We start from the raw sequence: 21,182 nt of genomic DNA, 5'->3' as shown, positions 1-21,182 counted from the left end.
AATTAAGATACTATTTAATTTAGTATAAAATTACTTTTGAGAAATAAACAGACACACAAGTGAGAGGTAATAGGATTTTAACATAAAAACTCCTTACAAATTTCACTCAAAAACTATGGTAAGACTATTCAAATGTTCAATTTTAGGTTAAACCAATAGCCAACATAATTTGACTTGTTTGATTGACTAGTGACTCAGATAAATGCAAGGTTTTGGGATATCATGGTTGAAATATACATGGTTTTGGGGATGGAATTCTTAAAATTTAATAGGGATTACCTAAGATTTATTATAAAATTGTTGTGGACCTAGAAATTCTCATACGTTTTTTTTTTTTGAGAAATGTATATTACATTAGAAAAATAAATTAAAATAAAACGAAAAATTATTTTTCACACAAAATATATTGTAAATATAAATTGTAATTTATTTTCAATGCTTCATGTCAATTAAAAGATTTCAACAACAAAAATCAATATATTTTCATCAACAAAATAACTTTAAAATGATTATGAAATATAATATATTTCATTGTAAAAATAAATAAATAAATAAAAAGGAGTGAGGGTGGAAGAAATAATGGATATGGAGGAAGTCTAAAGACCTAACAAAATTTTACAACAATTTTATAATACTCTTATTTTGATTTGTGGTAACCATAGTGGGACCCAATATAAATTGATAGTGTAAGGAAAATGCTTGGAGTCTTATGTCGTCCCTCCTATGCTCCTCCCTAATATGAACGTTGTCTGTCCTTAGTAGTGGACGAACGAGGTTCCTAGGCCCTAATCGTATTGGGCTTTTTAATAACTCAAGTTTTTGCCAAAGGATCCATCAGGGATGGGTTGTGTCATTACGAACCAAACCCTTTGCCAACCGTTATGGAGCACAGGTCCCAACGAAATAACTTCCATGGTAGTTATGGAAGTTATCTTCGAATTTTTTGAATTCCTCAACAATAGGAACGGTTATTAAACAAGTAACTACTCCATGAACAATATATAAGCATTCCCAAATGAAGTGGTAAGGCATTCAGACATTTTTCCATAACTTTCAATAACACTTCCTTCTTACTGTAAATTACAAATCCACTGACTTTATCATCAAAGGATTCTTGCCCGGCCTCCACTAGTCTTCTCTGATTTTGTGCTTGTTTTCTTTCAGGACTTTAAGATCATTAACGCTTGAGATTTTCAGCCTACTAATTTCTAAGGATCCATCATAAATATTTTTAAATTTTATTTCATTTTATTTTGACCTGACAGACATTAACTTCTTTTTTTTTTTGGGAGAATAACAGACATTAACCTATTAGTTGTGATGGTAGAGGAGTGTGGAAAAAAATTAGAGGAAGGCCGCAAGTTAGGCCCAAATCTTAGGAGTCCTAGTTGGGCTTGTAAAATTTTATCGAGCACTAAAATTTCCTCTTATGGGCTGCTTTCGGTGCACCGAATGTTACACAATAAGAATCATATGGACAGTCCAGCCCATATCCTAGCCCCAACCTTTCGACCCAATCCTCTTTCTCAAGTTAAAAAATAAAAAATAAAAAAATAAAAAATAAATAAAAAAAACAACTGAGGAGAAAGCAAAGCAAAAGCTATAATAATATTTTACATTTACATTCAGGTCAGGGTTTCCTGGCGAACAAGCAAGCAAATACAAATCGTAAAAACAGAAGAGGGAGAGAGAGAGAGAGAGAGAGAATCAAAATCGAAGCTGAAATCGAAATCGAATTGAAGCAATGGACGTGATAAAGACACAGCAAATATCTGGGAAATCGATAGAGAAAGTGATAGTACACCCACTGGTTCTGCTTAGCATCGTCGACAACTACAACCGAGTCGCCAAAGACACTCGCAAACGAGTCGTTGGGGTTTTGCTCGGCTCCACTTTCAAAGGCACCGTCGATGTCACCAACAGCTACGCAGGTCAAATTCTACAATTTCGATCTCAAACCTTTTAACAATTTACAGTATTGATTGTGAATTAGGCTGTAAAATTTGATTGTTTTAATATAATTACAGTGCCGTTTGAGGAAGATGATAGGGACCCTAGCATATGGTTTCTTGACCATAACTACCATGAATCCATGTTCTCCATGTTCAAGAGAATTAACGGTAATTACTTCAATTTTGTGTTTTTAACCTAATACTATGTATTTTTATGCTCTCTAAATTCAGATGATTGAGTAATTAGTTTTGTAGTTTTGAGAAACTAATGTGGTTAAAAAAAATTACTTGTTTTGTTTTGTTTTTTTTACAAGCCAAGGAGCATGTTGTGGGTTGGTACAGCACGGGTCCAAAGCTGCGCGAAAACGACTTGGATATTCATGGACTGTTTAATGAGTAAGATGTTATTACTAATTTTGATTTTCAATAGTAACTGTTTCTAACTACTCTTATTTGACATTTTGCTTGTTTAGTTACAACTATCCTAGTTTTGCTTAGTTTCGACTTGTGCTAATCCTATGACTTTTTCCTAGAAGGTTGTTGAATTTGAGGTTGTTACTGTTGTGCAAAAGTTAAGCATTGTTCACAATTAGAATAGTTGAAAAGGATATGGCAATTAAGAAAGTAAATGAGGGTATGAATTTAGATAGAATAGAATGACCGATCCTAATTAGTTTGTTGAGGGTCCATAGCTGACCCCAAAAATCTTAGATTTTGCGTCTTTTCTCTAGTATTAATCAAGTTTTCTTATTTTGCAGCTATGTTCCGAATCCTGTCCTGGTTATAATTGATGTCCAACCTAAGGAACTGGGTATACCATCAAAAGCTTACTATGCTGTTTAAAAAACAACTGTGGAGAAAGCAAAGCAAAAGCTATAATAATATTTTACATTTACATTCAGGTCAGGGTTTCCTGGCGAACAAGCAAGCAAATACAAATCGTAAAAACAGAAGAGGGAGAGAGAGAGAGAGAATCATAATCGAAGCTGAAATCGAAATCGAATTGAAGCAATGGACGTGATAAAGACACAGCAAATATCTGGGAAATCGATAGAGAAAGTGATAGTACACCCACTGGTTCTGCTCAGCATCGTCGACAACTACAACCGAGTCGCCAAAGACACTCGCAAACGCGTCGTTGGGGTTTTGCTCGGCTCCACTTTCAAAGGCACCGTCGATGTCACCAACAGCTACGCAGGTCAAATTCTACAATTTCGATCTCAAACCTTTTAACAATTTACAGTATTGATTGTGAATTAGGCTGTAAAATTTGATTGTTTTAATATAATTACAGTGCCGTTTGAGGAAGATGATAGGGACCCTAGCATATGGTTTCTTGACCATAACTACCATGAATCCATGTTCTCCATGTTCAAGAGAATTAACGGTAATTACTTCAATTTTGTGTTTTTAACCTAATACTATGTATTTTTATGCTCTCTAAATTCAGATGATTGAGTAATTAGTTTTATAGTTTTGAGAAACTAATGTGGTTAAAAAAAATTACTTGTTTTGTTTTGTTTTTTTTTACAAGCCAAGGAGCATGTTGTGGGTTGGTACAGCACGGGTCCAAAGCTGCGTGAAAACGACTTGGATATTCATGGACTGTTTAATGAGTAAGATGTTATTACTAATTTTGATTTTCAATAGTAACTGTTTCTAACTACTCTTATTTGACATTTTGCTTGTTTAGTTACAACTATCCTAGTTTTGCTTAGTTTCGACTTGTGCTAATCCTATGACTTTTTCCTAGAAGGTTGTTGAATTTGAGGTTGTTACTGTTGTGCAAAAGTTAAGCATTGTTCACAATTAGAATAGTTGAAAAGGATATGGCAATTAAGAAAGTAAATGAGGGTATGAATTTAGATAGAATAGAATGACCGATCCTAATTAGTTTGTTGAGGGTCCATAGCTGACCCCAAAAATCTTAGATTTTGCGTCTTTTCTCTAGTATTAATCAAGTTTTCTTATTTTGCAGCTATGTTCCGAATCCTGTCCTGGTTATAATTGATGTCCAACCTAAGGAACTGGGTATACCATCAAAAGCTTACTATGCTGTTGAAGAAGTTAAAGAGGTAGACCAAACTTCTTTATATATAAGCATGGATGTGTTGTTGGTCTTCTCATATTTAGCTATTGATTAGTATATTCTAGTATTCTTGTTGCCTTTAGTGGCAAAAGCTTGTTTTTGATAAAGCCTGATTCATATGTGGACGGAACAAGAACTAATAGTTTTATATGGTTACAGAATGCCACACAGAAAAGCCAAAAGGTGTTTGTGCATGTGCCTTCAGTAATTGCTGCCCATGAAGTTGAGGAAATTGGTATTCTCATTGTACACAAAGCTGAGCTTCAATTAAATTCAATGTGTTCATGTTCTTTTAGTATAAAATGCAAAACACTTGTAAGGTTGTGAATAATCATTTTTTATTTATTTAAAATTCATGCGAAGAAATTGGTATTCTCATTGTACACAAAGCTGAGCTTCAATTAAATTCAATGTGTTCATATTCTTTTAGTATAAAATGCAAAACACTTGAAAGTTTTGAATAAGCATTTTTTTTTTAAATTCATTTGTGCTCATATGTGTGCGTATATGTGTGTGTGTATGAACTAGATCCTTAATTAATCATTTTGATTTACCTTCCACCTTTCCCTCTGACAGGGGTGGAACACTTGCTCAAGGACGTGAAAGATACTACCATTAGCACTCTTGCAACAGAGGTTTTTTTTTTGCTCTCTCTCTCTCTCTCTCTCTCTCTCTCTGCTCACATCTTTGTGTTCTTTTTATTTTTTTACACATCTTGTTTTATCTTGCTGATCAATAAGAATTACACAGTGGTACTTTATGAAAAAGAGAAAAGTGGGAAACAAGATCTTAGCCTTCTTTTGTCTTCAACAGGTGACTGGGAAACTGGCAGCACTGAAGGGGTTGGATGCCCGACTTAAAGAGATACGTAGTTATCTTGACCTTGTTATAGATGGAAAGATCCCATTAAACCACGAGATTCTTTACCATTTACAGGTACATTTCTAGTTTGTCTCATGTATTCTAGATCAAGGACTTTCTTGATCAACATTTACGTGTCTACACATTATTTGAATATATAACAAAATTTATCACCATAAACATAGATCAATTAAAGGACACCTCCTCCCTTTGTAAAGTCCAGAGTGGAGGATGAAGTCCATGGGTTTTATACCTATCAGGTGCAAGAGTAACTTACCAATTAAAAAAGAAACAAGATGTATTTATGGTTCCTAATTTTAGTAAAATCAATTCTAGTTCTACTGTTCATTGGAGGTTAGAATGCTGATTCTGAAAATGTGAGGCATCTCTTTGAGTGAATTAGTTCTTTTTCTTCAACTTATTTGTTGTAGGTGTTCATGTGCCTGCATCTGTTGATTGTGCTTTGTTGCTTATTATATTCTGTTGTTTCCAGCTTGAAAAATTCACACCCATGTTATGCCATGTTTGGCTGCATACAGAAAATTGAAGGGAAGGGAAAGGAAAGATATGGTCCTTTTTTGTGTTTGGTACTTTGGTTAGTTGAGAGAGGAAAGGAACAAAGAAGAGAAGTGTGTCTTTTTACATTTGGATAGGGGAGAGAAAAGAAAGGGGGAGTTGGGGACGCACAATTTTACTTGATTTTTCTTTTATGCCTTTAAAGGGAAAAAATGTGGTAGTAAATAAAGAATTATAAAGGTGTTTAACTAGACTTGTGCCCCTTAACACTCTTATTTAAATTAATTAATTAATTATTAAAAAAATTATTAGGGTGTATAAGTATTTTCAGCTCCAGTCCCATCTTTTCCCTCCCTTCTGGTCCAATTTGGCCAATGGAAAGGGCCTCCCATCAGAAACCCTTCTCTCTCTTTTTTCTGTCTAACCAATCAAAGAAAAGTATGTCTCTCTCTTCTCTTCACTTTCATTCCATCTACTTCCCTTCCCTCCTCTTTCATCCCAACCAAACATTAGCTTAGTGTGTAATTGTTTGGGAGTTTTAATTGGTCTTCTCGAACAAGTTATTGGGACTAAGTCTTTGTTGTTGTTGTTGTTGCTTTTTAGTGATTTATGTTTCCAAAAGGGATACGACTACGTTGTAGGGATTCTTACTAAGCTTCTTACGACATATGTTCTCTCCACGTTCCACAATTCTTCAGTTACCTGATGCATGGATGATTGGGAGAATCAGCATGAATTTTATTTATGGATGCACTCAACTTTGAATTTAAGCCTTAAGTTGGGATTCTATCAAGTTACTATATCACCTCTGTGTATATTTCTGGTCTGCCTTATGCTATATACAGGCAACATATGTTCATCTTGAGTATCATGGGATTGCATGGAACCAACCCTTGAGAACTTCCTGAGAAAATCATGTTCCACTGCTTCTTATATATTCCATTGCTTGATAATCTGACTCTCTCTGTCCTTGTCCACAATTCTCCCCAAATTATTACAGTTGAATGTGTGAAATATCATATGGGTATTTTATATTTTTCTGTTGTAGTCATTCATTATCTTATGTTTGTACCTTTTTGAAATTCTACAGGATGTGTTCAATCTACTACCAAATCTCAATGTGACTGAGTTAATCAAGGCCTTTTCAGGTGAAGTTACTGTGCCACGTGCCACACTTACATTGCTGGATTTTCTGGGATTTTCATTTGTGCTGCTTTGTTTATAAATTGTGGATCCATGCCCTTAATTTGTTTACTGTGCAGTAAAAACAAATGATATGATGTTGGTTATTTATCTTTCTTCCCTTATCCGAAGTGTTGTCGCTCTCCACAACCTGATCAACAACAAGGTGAGATACAGTTCCTGAATCTTGATTCTAGTACGTTATTTTGATATTATGATCAACAATTTGATCTTGTTAATACTCTTGGCTCCAAATCCGCATGTGAACACAATTTTGTTAAAATATAAAAAATAAAAAACAAAGGATTTACATATTCTGACCTCATAATTCTATTTTATGTCCTGATGACTTGAAATTTGGTATATGATTGCAGATACTCAATAAAGAACATGAAAAGGCAGAAGACTCTAAGCCAGTTGCTGTACCAGCTACCGCTGGAAGCTAAATATGAAGAACTGACCAGACTCCAATTCGCGAGGGCCTTCTGACTGTTGACCACCAAATGTCTTCTCATACAGTCTTGGAGAATTCTGCAGTCCAGATGGGGGATACACATAACATTGATCTCATTTGGTAGCCCCTTAGGATTTACTAAGCTCCTAATGAGCCTTGGCCCCATTTGTTGTCTAAATTCCCAGGTTGATAACAGAGATTTTTGTTGTTTTCAGTATTTGATTGCTGCTCCTTTTTTCAAATACTTCTCTTTTGGTTTCCAGTTGTTCCTTATAATTTCATTTGTCATATTAGCCTTATGAACTATTACATAAGTGTGATTTTTTATCTTTTTACCATCAAGAAAGATATCTTGAATGTATGCAATTAATACATAGAAATCTTGACCGAAACAAATGAACCTGAACATCATATGCAAATCAACAAGTCATGATTCAATTAAAATACTGCAAAAAAAGGTCATTAGTTTCTAACTTGGGTAAATCTTTAGTAATGAAGCCTTGAATATAATGCTTTGGCTTGACAGCAAGCTTCTGCTTTCCTTGATATCTTCAAGAAACTCCACTGCTTGCTCAGAAATTTTGTAGCTGGAATTTTTGTGCCAATTGGATACTTGATGTTTTCTCTAGTTGACCTGGTGAATGCAGTTTTGTGGTCAGATAATATTTTCCTTCAAGTATCAGAATGGAATGATGTTAGGGAAACATAATTTGACTGGTGGGGATCTCCATATGTATGATGGTGGTGTCGCCATATTCAAAAGCTTGCACAGATCATGGCCTCTGTTGGGTTAGAACTTAGAACATTACCTTTGACCCTATGATGATGAACCCCATGTCCAAAAATACAACATCCATTGGACAAAAAAAAAGAGAGCAGAAAAGCCTCTTTTTGAAAGGTTACAGCATGCCATTACTTACACTGATAATAATGAATTACATCACTAGGTGCTTCATTGACACAAACAAAATAGCGAAAGCTCCGACTTTGACTGAAATTATGATCAATCAGCAGTATAATGGGGGACTGAATATAGGCAAAATATTTCTCTGGTTAATAACTGAGGTACAAATTTCCTAGTGTGCAAAAATACATCATTCATGATGTACTACACGTTAAAACATGTATTGAACCTGTAGTACAAAGCCAAGAATGCAGTCAATTCAGTAGAGTTTGAATGGTTTCATTGGTTTGTTTCCACTCATTCTTCACTGTAATCAGGTTGAAATGATTGCTCAAACTCAGCATCCATGACGACTCCATCCATAACATGCACAACAATCTCTCCCTTCATAATATCTACCCTTTCTGACCGAATTCTATTAACAACCAGCATCCCATCTATATCCTTTGTAATGTACAATGGAAACCCGGAAATGGAATCATATGAGACCTCCCTACCAACTGGTACCATAACTGATGAAAGAGTCCGAGGAACAGCTGAAAAACCCATAACTCGAGAAACTATTGCGTAAGTGTCATTCATCTTCTCCCCCACCAGACTATCATTCACCCTTAGCCTCAAATCGCGCTCAAAAGCTTTCTGCGAAGGGACAAAGACGGTAAAAGCAAGGTCGTCAGGCAACATCTCAATCATCATCCCCCCAAAACTCCCAATAAACTTCTCATTTTCGGAAACTCTTCCCCTTTTTGCAGTTCGATACAATCCAACTGCTCTACTTCCAACTGGTACTTCAGGAAGCCGAAACATTGAAATAAAAACAACAAAAAGGCAACAAACAGACACAACTATGCATACAAAAGCAATTGAATTCTTCGAAAAATGACCTCTCCTCATCTTCTTCTTTGATAGTTCCATAACTTGCAACTTATATTGAGCATGATTTAATCTCTGAGCTTACAAAATCCAGGTTTGAGTAGTATCACATTCCTGCTCAACTTTAACCATTAAAAAGATGCAAAACCTCCCTAACAAAACAGATTAAACTTACCCAACAACATATTCAACTCTTCCAGCACTTCAAATTGTTCATCTATATTATATTACCCTTCCAACCCTTTTCATATTGCAAGCCAAAGCATATGATTAAATCATTCTTACATCCAAAAAACACCTATATCACAAGAACCTTCAAGTTGACGAGGCCCCACAAAATCACATGTCAAAGCCAAGAACTTAATTCAACAATCAGTTCCTGTTTGGCAGCAGAGAAAACATAGTAAAATGAACAGGAATTTAAATTTGACCCCCCCCCCCCTTTTTTTTTAAGATCAAAACTAAATCCTCAAGCCAAATGAGCTTAGTCTTTTTTTTAAGAATCAAATGATAACAGAAAAAACACTTACTAACTAACTAAAATGAGCTTAGTCTAACTAACTAAAATAACAGAAAAAACAAAACCCAATCTTTTTATTTATTTATTTTTCAAAAACCAAACAGAAGTAAGTGAAAAAAGACAACATAATTCGAAGATCGAACAAGGTTGTTGTTACAAGATGTTACCTGAGATTATTGAGATGTTGAGGGGCAGGTTTATCTTTTCAATAATTTTCTTCTTGTAGATCAAACAGTCTTTCTCCGCCCGTGTTTCTCGACCCAAATCAAAATCACCGTCGATCCCTCCTCAGCTATCGGATTTAAGATTTGGAAGGTGGGAAAACCGTAAACGACAAAATGCTGACCATCTTGCTAGAAAGGTAGCTCAGCAAAATGCTGATTTTTTTTTTTTTTCTGTTTGAAAACCCGCCTGTGGATTTGCTAGCTATTTTCAACTTTGATCTTGCTGGGTTGTATTTAAGCAGGCGTTGCCCTGCTGAGCCTTTGGCTGTTTAGTTTTTGTTAATGCAATTCCTTTCTTACCCAAAAAAAAAAAAAAAAAAAAACACTCCTTCTCAACAAACCAAACGACATGACTCTCTAGTTTGAGTCCAATGTAGAAATAATGGGCTCGAGTTTAAATATCTCATACTTGGGCCCAATTGTTTTTATTTATTGCGCAAAGTGTCCTCTGTATGATAACCCACAGCAATGGCCCAGACATAACGTTTTAATTTTAAATAACTTGTCCAAGGCTCCAAGATTTTATTAAATGGCAATTTGGCTTCTTTTTTTTTTTTTCTTTTTTTAAAGTTTATCCTATCCTATCCCATTCTGTCAATTTTATTTTTTATGTTACCTACACAAGAGGACAAAAATTTAAAAAAAAAAAAAAAGGTTTCTAAGTTTCTTATTGTATTTGAATTGTACAAAACTTAGAAGCACAAATGGGCTCACAGCAAAAAAAAATTCCTCAAGTGGCTTGCTTTCCTTTTTATAATTATAGGATAAGTTATTCAAATAATAATGACATCTTTTCATTTTCCACAAATTCAAAGTGCCATCAAAGTCACAAGGTGCTCTTGCCTTCTCAGAGTTAAAAATGGATTGGAAAAGTGTCTTTCAAATCAATGTTTCAGTGCTAAACGCTGTGACCTGAAATAACCTATCTTCTTTTGGCATAACCTATCTTCAGTAAGTCTACAATGTATATGTACAGCAGGATTAGTGCATCAAAATTCAAACTTTACCGACGAAAAATAGCAAAATGACAAAGAGAGAAGGAAACAAAGTAAAAGAACTAATTAGAAACTAAATTATGGCACAAATGTTACGTTGGGAAAAACATAGTTTGTATTGCATACAAAATATACACAACGAAAAATTAACGGATCTACTTCATTCACAATTGATAATATATACTATATAAGTTTTAGAATTTAAGAATAAGAAAGCGTACCTTAGTGCGGTGAAATTCAAAATCAAAGATTAGAAGTACTTGGGAATGCTTTTAATCTTCACTCTAATTCCACTTCCGCCCAAGAAGTGTGGTCTCTCAATCAGTTTACACGTATGTGTTTAAGGGAGAATAAGAGAGTGGCTTACACTCACATACACACCATTTCATTCCTTATATAACCTTATGAAATTCTGTATGTTTCTCTCCTTATATATAACTGATTATCTAATTGAGTTAGCCTTTTAGACCATTCCAATTGGACTTTAGTATGTGGCTTGGAGTGAGACCAAAAAAGAACAAATAAGACTTTAGCTCCTATGAGCCTTAGGCTTTTCTGTAAACTCTTGACAAGTCCAAAGTTAACATTAACTATATTTAATACCACTATATAAATATAATTACACTCTAAGTCTTATTAATAAATTATATCTCAAGACTTTATTATACATGCAACCCCTTCATTAAAATATTTGTAATAATACAAAGTCATCAATGTTGACTGCCACTTTAAATATTACTACATCTTAATCATTGAGTACTCGCTTTAATCTTTTTAAGTTATTCATCATATATTTATAAAATCCAATTTCATAAATATATACTTTAGTAACTCCTTATTAAAGTAGTTAGGCTTAACACTTTGAATAACCAAACCCATTAAACTTATCTTAATAGAATATTTTATATATCAATTAAGAGATTATAAATTTCATCTTGAGAATATATATTCTATCAACATTAAATGCAGCTGCCTAACATACTAAGGTTTTGATCGTGACTTTAGATCTCACTCTTAATATATCAAAGCAACCTACACTTCATGATCAGATTTATTATTCTCTCAGGATTAAGAGTTCATGTAAATAAAAGTCATGAGATTTATTATTCATTTGACAGTCATTAGGAGAATAATAAATCTCACAGCAGTCCAGTTCAATATGTCTTAACTCTTAAAATATATCAACATATCAACTAAAAGTCTTTACTTCTATGATCAAGACAAATTATCTTAATTGATATGTTATAGTCTTTGCAAATGAAATACCTAATTTCATCACCGACTACGAACTAAAATTCGAACTTGTGATTTATATCTTCTATGATTAAATCACATAAATCACATACTATATATTTCATGGACTATAATAATGTCTCATTAGTTCATCTATAAATAGTCTCATATAATTAAACATTTTAATTATTTATAACATACCAATAAATTGAATTTCGGGCGCAAACCCTAACAACAAACAGATAAACAAAACATCCTGCCTTAATCTTATGGACGTGTGTGCTTGGGTCCAATTCAATGGGTCTGCTTTAATGAATTGGGTTAATTGGACCCTTAGGCTCAATATGGTGCCAATGGATTGGGGTAGGTGTCGAAATATTAGTATTAGTTGGGCTACCTAGTGTGTGTTCACTCACTTTATTAATAATGCGCACAGGCTGGGATTGCTTAGAGAGTCATGTAGCGGAATGGGCATTAACTTGAATGACAAATTGTTTCAATTTTAATAACATGTCCTCCCTTTATAGAATATGGCAATTTGGCATTTAATAAAAGTTTATCTTATCCAGGGGCGGAGCAACATAGTGGCTTGGGGGGGCCCCGGCCCCTACAAAAATAATTTTTTTTCATTAGAGTAGGTAGAAAAAAAAATTGGGCCCCCCTAATATTGGACAGCCGGCCCCACTAATGCCCAATTCTCAACTATTTTCCCAAGTTCAGCTCAAATATTCTCCCAAACCTAGCTTTAGTTTTAGGCCTTATCACTTTTGTACTCCAAATAAAACAAGCTTGCCCGCTCAAGTTCAAACACTAAAAACAAAACTTCACTTTCTCTTCATCTCAAAAAATCCACCCACTGACCCACAAAATCCCTTTCTTTACTTCTTATTCTTTTGTTTGGTCTTCTTTGATACACTTTCATTTGCACTATACCGTTGCCTACCTACCAGCCCCCAAAACTCCAGTCTTCTGTACTCACAGTCCCAAAAAAAAAAAAAAAAAATCTTGACCAATTTTTTCTTCCTTCATCAGCTTTAGTTTTAGAACTTAGTGACTACTTGGTGACTGGTGAGTTTTCTTATTTTTCTTAAGTATTAGACATTCATCTCTTTTTAGTATCTTTTTTTGATTTTCTCAACTATCTACACCTAAATATTCACATGCTCTTTATATTTTCATAAATTTTAAGAGAAATACATGATTGAAGGTATGGGGAGATTGTTTGTGATGAGTCTTGAAGGGAAGATCTAAAGTTAGAGGCAATCAGGCAGAGACAGTAGGCATTGCCACACGGGTAACCCATCTTTGCACTTTGTAAAGACAAAGTTTCTAAGGTAAAATTATTTTGATTTATTACCTATTTTTGATTAGTTAGATATTATGTGGCTGTGGATGTGGTTATTTATGGGTGTTGTTAAATTGTTTGGTTTATGTTGTGTACCAATACTTGTGTGTTTAATTTTTATTTTTGTTTGAGGGGTTATTATTAATTAAAGTCGTATTAAAAATGGGTTGTATATTTAAATTATAGTAGAAATTTTGTTTTTTCTTGAGTATGAATAACATCCATATACTAAGTTAAAATTACTAATTAAAATTTTATTTTTTAAACTTCTTTTCAGGCTAATTTTTGAGTTATATTCTTAAAACTAAAAGAATTATGAACAAATGAAAAAATAATTGATGCATTTTTTAAGAAAAAAGATGTTAACAATTCAGAAATTAGGACACTTGTGGCTGTAGAAACAAAGGTTGATACTTCACTGCTTGATGAACACTCTGACCTCTTCAAATGTTCAAGAATTCAATCTGAAGAGATAGACCGTGATCCAGGATCACATAAACAAATATGTGAATTTCCTATTAACAAACAAGATGAAATCCGATAAGCTTATCTCAAAGAAAATCCATATCAACCTAAAAATATAGACTATCCATACAACGATGATACTCATCATCATTGATTTCAACCTTCATAGTTCGAATCGGCCCCTCCATGTAAAAATTTCTGGCTACGCCCCTGATCTTATCCCATTCTCTCATTGTAGGTTTTTTTTTTTTTATGTTACTTAACCCAGTGACTGAGAGAGAGGTTTCTGGATGTATTTCAACTAGTTGAGATAAGTCTTCTTTAAATAAAGAAAAAAGAAAATCACATTATATAATGATATATTTTCATGTCCCACAAATGTAAAGTGCTCCATCTTTTTCTGGGTAAAAAGTGAAAAAGAATAGAAATAAATGTCTTCCAAGTCAAAGTTCTAGACGCTCTAACTTGAAATAACCTATCTTCTTTTGGCTTTCATCCGATTCTGATGTTTATTACCAAAACAAAATTCAGCGACTGTACAATGTATAGCCGCATTAGTGCACAAAAATTCACACAACCAACAAAAAATTCACAAAATGACAAACAGACAAGTCAACAAAAATTAATCAGATAAAACTAAAAATTATGTCACAAAAACAGGAAAACAAATCACCCCAGCCTCATCCACCCATTCATTCACATCAACCTTTTCTCCCCCTCCATAATACAAAAAGTTGTTGACTTACTAGCAGCCCCAAATTTCATTGATAGAAATGATATGTTTATAACTTTTTTATAATATTTTTATAATAAATTTTAAGTGGTAAATTGTTATTATTGAGGTAAAAAAAGTAATTTTTGTGTTAAATTTAAATTTAAATCAATAATAACTAACCACTTATATTTTATTATAAAAATATTGTGAACATAACATTTTTCTATTAAACATGATTGATTTTGATTTTGATTTTTTTTTTTCTCTTTTTTTTAATTGGACACGTATTGCATGAACTCGGAATCGGACTCAAGTGCAAGCATTGTTTGGGGACTCAAAACAACTTCTAAATCAACGGCTCCGGTGCCTTCTCTTCCAGGAAAAGCAGAGATCTTACCGTCGAATTTATTGGCCCCACCGCTCCTAACAGCCAAAGGTCGGCCCCACCCGAAATCATTGTCGTACATTGGAAATCTGGGCGAGCTGCCCATCGTGATGGTTGCACCGTCGAAGTTCCCCAATGGGAAACACTTGGGGTTGCTAGCCCAATCCCCAACAAAACGACGCACCATCGTGTCGTTGTGTGCCTTCACGTTCACACTCAGCTGGTCCGCGATCCAACGTGGATCCCTGGACGACACGTCACCCACTGACGCATGAGTTACTATGCTCTGAATTGCGTTCCCGAAGTAATACGCGTCCAGCTTCGGCTCTAACCTGTGTCGAACATTCACTGCCATCTTAAACGTTGTCGTTTTCTGACTCGGCAGCTTCCTCGCACGTGTCACTGCTCGCCACAGCAGCGCGCAGAGGGACTGAAACGACGAAATCTCGCCGGTTTTATTGTCGTTTTGATTGTTTTTGTTGTTGTTATTATTATTACTACTCAGCCAGCTTTTCAGGTACGTGTCGTTACTCTGCTTCCCCATTAACTCGACGGCGTTGATGTCTCCGTTATCGCTGCTCCGTTTCTTGTTCGTCGTTGCCTTGAGTTTCTGAATTGCTTCCCTGCTGAAGCTGAAAACTCTCTCGAGTAACGGTTGGTTAGCGTCGAACGTTACTTCCGGTCCGCCTTCGGGTAATTTTAACACGGAGGAGGAAATCAAAGCGGAGTCTCTGGTGAAGTCTGGTCGCTTGTTGATTTTGTTCGCTCCGCGGCAGAGTTCGGCGAAGAAGTTGAAGAAATTCCAAAACGACGTGCCGTCCACCACGGAGTGGCACACGGCGCAGCCGACGAAAACGCCGTCAGCGAGCTCGGTGACCTGAACGGCCAAGATCGGCTTGAAGTGTGCGCTGTAACTAACTGTTCGGTCAAAGTCAAACGGGTAAAACTCCTTGACGCAATCCGGAGTGTGACCCGGAGCCAAAACGTCGCTAACGAATAAATTACCGTTGGCAGTGACGTGGAAGAACTCGGCTCCGGCGTCGTTGCAGGCGATGTACACGTGGCCGTTGGAGTCGGTGACCAATCGGCCGGCGAGAGGAGGGAAGTGAGAGAGAGTTTGAGAGAGGCCGAGTTTGAGGAGAGAGAGAAGGGTTTCGATGGGGAAAGGTGGGAGATTGAAGAGCACACCCTTTTGGATGTAGTGAACGGAGAGCATAGGGAGGTCTGAAACGGTGAGTTTCAAGTCTCCAAGTGTGGACTTTTGGTCTGGAACTATAACACATTTCGACACCACACTTGTTAGTGATGAAGAAGAAGTAGAGAAAGCTGTTGGGCAAGGCATTTTCTGGAAATATATATTATCGGGGCTCTCGCTCTCGCTCTCGCTTCTGTGTGTGTATGTGGGATTGCGAGTGAGGAGTGAGGACAGAGATAGAGTTGGAAATGGTATTTATAGGAACTGAGATGAGTTTTGGTTCATGCACTTGCTGAGATGGTGGGCGAGACTGTTTTAATTTTATTTTATTTTTTAATTTTTGTTTATTTTTTGGGTGTTATCTGGTGCTTTGACTGCAAATATTTTGATGGGTTGGAGCATATGATTGGCAACCACGTGTCATTGTGGAGGTTTTGCCTCTGTATTTGCATTTTGATATTATTATTTTTTTTTTTTTATCGGCTGACATGAGATCAGTTTGACCATCACGATAAGAGCATTCGTATCCAAAAAAGCCATCCTATCATATTTTATCATCCTAAAAAACTACTTTATCATTTATACCATATAATTTTATAACACACTCAACATTCCATTTTTTATTTATATCATCTATTCATTAAAATATTAATTTCACAACCTCTTTCTCTCTCTTCATCTCATCTCTTTGTCTTTTCCCATAGTCTCTCTTCATCTTCATTTTTCTGGGTCTAAAAGATCACCACCATCATAAAACCACTATCACTCACATCCCAGCATACCCACCACGCCACTAATTAGCAACCACCACCACAACCACAATAGCCATCACCACGCCACTGCCATGCCAACCACCAAAACCCATTAAAAAAATCATCAAACCCACCACCAACAACAACCCCCACAAGAAACAGCCACCACAAAAACCACCAAGAAAAAAAAAAACAAAAAACACAAACAAACCACCAAAAATCACAACCAACAACCACAAGAAACAGCCACTACAAGAACCACCAAGAGAAAAAAAAAAAAAAAAAAAAAAAAAAAAAAAAAAAAAAAAAAAAAACAAAGCAAAAACAAAAAAAACCAAAAACAAAAACAAAAACACACACACAAAGCCGAACTAGAAACCTACCACCAGAGATCAGCCACCACCGCTGACCTCGTCGACAACAACCACAACGTCGAACCCAAAAACCCACCACCCATTGCCGCCACGAAACCACCACCTAACAAATACCAAATTAGAACAAATCCATAGCAACTACCACACCATAACCCCCATGGCAAAACCACCACATCAGCCACCTGTTGATCTAAACAAACCCAATCAGCACCCACAGATAACTCCCACATACAACAACAATCCCAAAACAAAAATTTGGAGAAAAACCCACTATCAATCCATGTCGATCTTTGCCATGATCAGAGTTGCCACCTGCCGCTAAACCCTAACTAACCATCACTGATTTGTTTTTCGTTTCACTCAATGAAGATATCTCACAATCCACACTAGTCTAAGCTCCATACCGATCTGAGAGTGAGGACCGTTTGGTTCTCCAAAAAAAAAAAAAACTAAGCTCCAATCTGAGAATGAGGAAGGATAGAGAGACTGAGACACAGAGGGTGGGAAGAGAGTGAGGGAGGGAGGCTGAGATGAGAGGGAAGTGGGAGATAGAGAGAGATGAGAGATGAGAGAGAAAGGCAGGAGTAAAATATTAATATTATTTTTGGCATAGTTATGATGGTACTGTAGCACTATGCCCAAAAATTTACAATTTTCCATGTTTCCACTTTTAGATGTTGAGAAAAAGTGGGCCTTAATGCTAAAATATGCTTACATTTGGCATTTGGCAGCCCAAATGTGAATGCTTTAATATGTCAGAGGGAAAGGCCAAGGAAATACATTGCAAAAATCTTAATAGAGAGACTTTTTTTTTTTTTTTTTTAGTTTCAATTTATAATGTCTGTTTCTAGTAATAGTTATTTAACTTGAAGACACAGTACGCACAAATGAACGAATTCATGCTTTTATGCTATAACAGTATTTTAATGCCAAAGAAATTTATTGAAACAGTTTGATGTTTTTAGTGTATATTTGAATAAGTTTTTTTTTTTTTTTTTAACATAAAATTGTATTTATATTTATTTTTCATAAATAATCTTTTAAGCATAAAGATAAACATGCATGGTATAGGTTCTAAAGTTTCTTTCCCTCCCCTTCTCCACCTCTCCCCTCTTTAATTTAAAAGGGATGAAAAAAGTTATTCCTTTGGTCTTTTTTTTTTTTTTTTTTTTTTTTTTTTGAGAAATCCTTTGGTCTTATTTTGTTTATCTACTATATTCCATACTCCATTTTGAAGTGTTCCCAAGAATAAAAACCATAATTGTAATTAATTTATTAAGATTTCATTTATTTCATTGAAAATTGTAATTCTTTTGGTCATTATAGGCTTTTATTATGAGTTTTAAGTGTCATTTATTAGGGCTTAATTTAGAATTTACGTTATCTTCTTGTCTTAAAAACACCTTTTTAAAGCTTCATTGTTTGTTGGGTATAGCTTAATAAAAACAGTTCATAAAAATAAAATTAAAACTAAAAAGAAAAAGAAAATAAAAAGGACGTATCCTTTTTTCTTTTGGTAAGAAATTGTGCTTCTATTTTTGGCCTGAGTCACTTAACTATTACACTTTATGTCTATTAGACAATTTAAGAATTCCACGAATCAATAGTAAGATAAATTTAACTTAGGAGTTAGGATCACCAAATTTATGTCGCACTCCCATAGTACATACTAATAAGCCCACCACTTCAATATCCCGTTGAGGATGAAAATCATATCCTTGATGATGGATATTGCTAAATGATATTTTTTAAAAATAATAATTGAATTTTTTAAAAAAGACAAACAAAATAGAAACGGGAACATAAATTAAGCACCTAGTCGTAAGTAGGTGAGTGATGTATATCAAAAGAAACACTTGGATGAGTTGAGCACTAAGACAATGAATCCTAATTATATATATGTTAACCACAAATGACAATTGACTATCAATTATCAATATTTAGCATGGTACTAACTTTGATCGCCTTCTTCTTTTTTTAAAGTTAGAATAGCATCAATGCAGCATGGTACTAACTTGGAAGCAATTTGCAAAAGAATTTAAAGCTTTTCACCAAAAGTCACATGCAAGTGTTAAATAAATTCTTACAAATAATCAAATGACATGACATTACATTACATCAAATATTATAAAATATTAGTCTCAAAAAAATTTATAAAATATCAAATTTTGCTAGTATTGCATTATTTTAAATATTAAATAAAGTGATATTTAGAGATTGTTTAAGATGTGATGAAAAGTTCAGCTTATTTAAGTTTTTAGCTTCTTTTTGGTGCTACATATGGGTTTTCATTGTACTATTGAGTTAGTTTTTAACTTTTCTTCTTATATTTTTGGCAAAAAAAATTTAATTTTAGCTAAATAAACTGTTTCCAAATGAACCTTTAATATACTATTAAATACATAAATAAAAACATTTCTTAGATATGGTTATTAATATATATATATATATATATATCTTATAGAAAACAAAGAGTATCTTATTCACAAAAGATCACTAAAAGGAATCAAGATAGTTACTTACTCTTTCTCAAAAAAGAAAAGAAAAAAAAAGATAGTTAATTAAAATAAAAAACAAAATTGCATTTTGAACAATTATTGGTTTACACTGAATTATCAATGTAAAATTTATATTGTAAATTAAACAAATATGCACAATGTTGTACATATTTACATAAAATTGTACATATTTATTTAACTTATACAATAAATTTTATTTAATCTATACGGTAAATCTTACAATGTAAGCCGACGAAACTCACAATTTTCCTTGTATTTTTAGTATTATTTTTATTGTAATGACACGTGTACAGCCACGTGGCATGTTGAAGTTTGGCGGGCGTTAACAAGCAATAGAATGGTGAGACCATGAAGGTGTATGGTGCGACAAATAATGGCCATTTATGGAAAGGGCGGCCATTAGACTCATGAGAGAGAGAGAGAGAGATTGTCTCTGTTTGAGAGGTACTGCAGATACAGTTTGGAGATCAGATTACAATAGAATCTCCAGAAGATTAGATTTTTCTTAAAATCTCAGGAGTATCCCACATCCCACTAGACTCTGCCTTGAGTTACAANATGTGCTTTTTAGCACATAAGTAATGAAGATATTCCCTATTTGGTTGCAACACGTTTACTATTGACTATGTATTGTGCATTCTCCGTTGGATTCCAATTGAATAAGAAATGGAACAAATAAAAATGAAAATAAAGTGTACATGACACAAACGAGATATGTGATTAATGTGTAATCATTTTAAAATGTGTTAGCTCTGTGTCGCCTTCAGTATACAAAAGTATTGAATAAAGTCAAACCTTGCTTTAATGTATCCATAACTTATTAGACTGTGCATTGACATTAGATCGATTGGCGTGAAAATTTGACAAATTATAAAAAGTAATAAAAAAGAAAATAAAAAAGATATGATGTTGTTAAATACTTAAATATATATTTTTGGGTTTATTGTATACTAGAATCATGAACGGGGGCAAGGGACACAAGATTGACGTGTAACCATTTAAAAATATGTGTTCTATGTCACCTTCAGTATACAAAAACATTGAATAAAGCCAAATCTGCTTCAACGTATACATAACATTATTAAATTGTAAATTGACGTTAGATTGATTGGCATGAGAAATTGACAAATTATAAGAAGAAATTAAAAAGAAAAAAGACATGATTTTATTGAATATTTTCGCAACACAACTTCATGGTTTCTTGTATATATACCAGAATCATGAATACTTTTGGCAAAGTCTCTTATCCAATCTGTACCCCATTCGGATACATGGATGTATGGGATGAAGCATTCGGCATATATTGTAGGGGAAAAAAGATTCGGCATAAAATAGTACAAAATTATGAAAATCATTAAATATTCGGCATAAATAGAAGGTGAAAAAAACATTGGAACATTATATTCTCGATTAAAATAAGAAATTTGGGACAAAAAGGGAAACTATATATATTATGGGTTAGGTTCAAGTTACACCTGGTGTAACTCTAAGCAATGTTACACCACTCAATAACTTGTTATTGAATTAATATTTTAAAAATCCAACCGTTGAATTACATGTTCTATATGTTTTTAACATACATGCCAATTTTTATATCAATCGGATGCTATTTACCATTTGATCTATAAG

General features: G+C 34.3%; 4 protein-coding genes across 4 annotated transcripts; 2 read left to right on the top strand and 2 right to left on the bottom strand.

Moving 5' to 3' along the window:
* Positions 1-1,593: 1,593 nt before the first annotated feature.
* Positions 1,594-2,795, top strand: LOC136068240 (26S proteasome non-ATPase regulatory subunit 7 homolog B-like). Its single transcript, XM_065775148.1, has 4 exons — positions 1,594-1,931; positions 2,028-2,120; positions 2,267-2,348; positions 2,711-2,795. Exons 1-4 carry the CDS (start codon positions 1,745-1,747, stop codon positions 2,793-2,795), a joined length of 447 nt encoding a protein of 148 aa, XP_065631220.1. The 5' UTR covers positions 1,594-1,744.
* Positions 2,796-2,831: 36 nt separating this feature from the next.
* Positions 2,832-7,360, top strand: LOC112000347 (26S proteasome non-ATPase regulatory subunit 7 homolog A). The gene is made up of 10 exons (XM_065775147.1): positions 2,832-3,150; positions 3,247-3,339; positions 3,487-3,568; positions 3,931-4,027; positions 4,201-4,276; positions 4,618-4,676; positions 4,855-4,977; positions 6,509-6,566; positions 6,681-6,766; positions 6,975-7,360. The coding sequence occupies exons 1-10, from the start codon at positions 2,964-2,966 to the stop codon at positions 7,044-7,046; spliced, it is 933 nt and encodes a 310-aa protein (XP_065631219.1). The 5' UTR covers positions 2,832-2,963; the 3' UTR covers positions 7,047-7,360.
* Positions 7,361-7,839: 479 nt separating this feature from the next.
* LOC112000349 (uncharacterized) lies at positions 7,840-9,839 on the bottom strand. Its single transcript, XM_024032462.2, has 2 exons — positions 9,519-9,839; positions 7,840-9,210 (listed from the first exon to the last, which is right to left on the bottom strand). The coding sequence occupies exon 2, from the start codon at positions 8,871-8,873 to the stop codon at positions 8,256-8,258; it is 618 nt and encodes a 205-aa protein (XP_023888230.2). The 5' UTR covers positions 8,874-9,210; positions 9,519-9,839; the 3' UTR covers positions 7,840-8,255.
* A 4,386-nt stretch (positions 9,840-14,225) lies between these two features.
* On the bottom strand, positions 14,226-16,151 carry LOC112000377 (uncharacterized acetyltransferase At3g50280). Its single transcript, XM_024032493.2, has one exon. The coding sequence runs from the start codon at positions 16,053-16,055 to the stop codon at positions 14,601-14,603; it is 1,455 nt and encodes a 484-aa protein (XP_023888261.2). The 5' UTR covers positions 16,056-16,151; the 3' UTR covers positions 14,226-14,600.
* Between the last annotated feature and the right edge of the window lie 5,031 nt (positions 16,152-21,182).

The sequence above is a fragment of the Quercus suber genome, unplaced genomic scaffold (genome assembly GCF_002906115.3).
Source record: "Quercus suber isolate HL8 unplaced genomic scaffold, Cork oak 2.0 scaffold_105, whole genome shotgun sequence".
Classification (NCBI taxonomy): domain Eukaryota; kingdom Viridiplantae; phylum Streptophyta; class Magnoliopsida; order Fagales; family Fagaceae; genus Quercus; species Quercus suber.
The sequence above is the reverse complement of the archived record's forward strand: the minus strand, read 5'-3'. Positions and strand labels throughout refer to the sequence as shown.

Coding starts and splice junctions, on each gene's coding strand:
- LOC136068240 (XM_065775148.1), top strand. CDS start 1,745: ATGGACGTGATAAAGACACAGCAAATATCTGGGAAATCGATAGAGAAA. Junction 1,932..2,027: donor TGTCACCAACAGCTACGCAG/GTCAAATTCTAC, acceptor ATATAATTACAG/TGCCGTTTGAGGAAGATGAT. Junction 2,121..2,266: donor CATGTTCAAGAGAATTAACG/GTAATTACTTCA, acceptor TTTTTTTACAAG/CCAAGGAGCATGTTGTGGGT.
- LOC112000347 (XM_065775147.1), top strand. CDS start 2,964: ATGGACGTGATAAAGACACAGCAAATATCTGGGAAATCGATAGAGAAA. Junction 3,340..3,486: donor CATGTTCAAGAGAATTAACG/GTAATTACTTCA, acceptor TTTTTTTACAAG/CCAAGGAGCATGTTGTGGGT. Junction 4,277..4,617: donor CCATGAAGTTGAGGAAATTG/GTATTCTCATTG, acceptor TCCCTCTGACAG/GGGTGGAACACTTGCTCAAG.
- LOC112000349 (XM_024032462.2), bottom strand. CDS start 8,873: ATGGAACTATCAAAGAAGAAGATGAGGAGAGGTCATTTTTCGAAGAAT.
- LOC112000377 (XM_024032493.2), bottom strand. CDS start 16,055: ATGCCTTGCCCAACAGCTTTCTCTACTTCTTCTTCATCACTAACAAGT.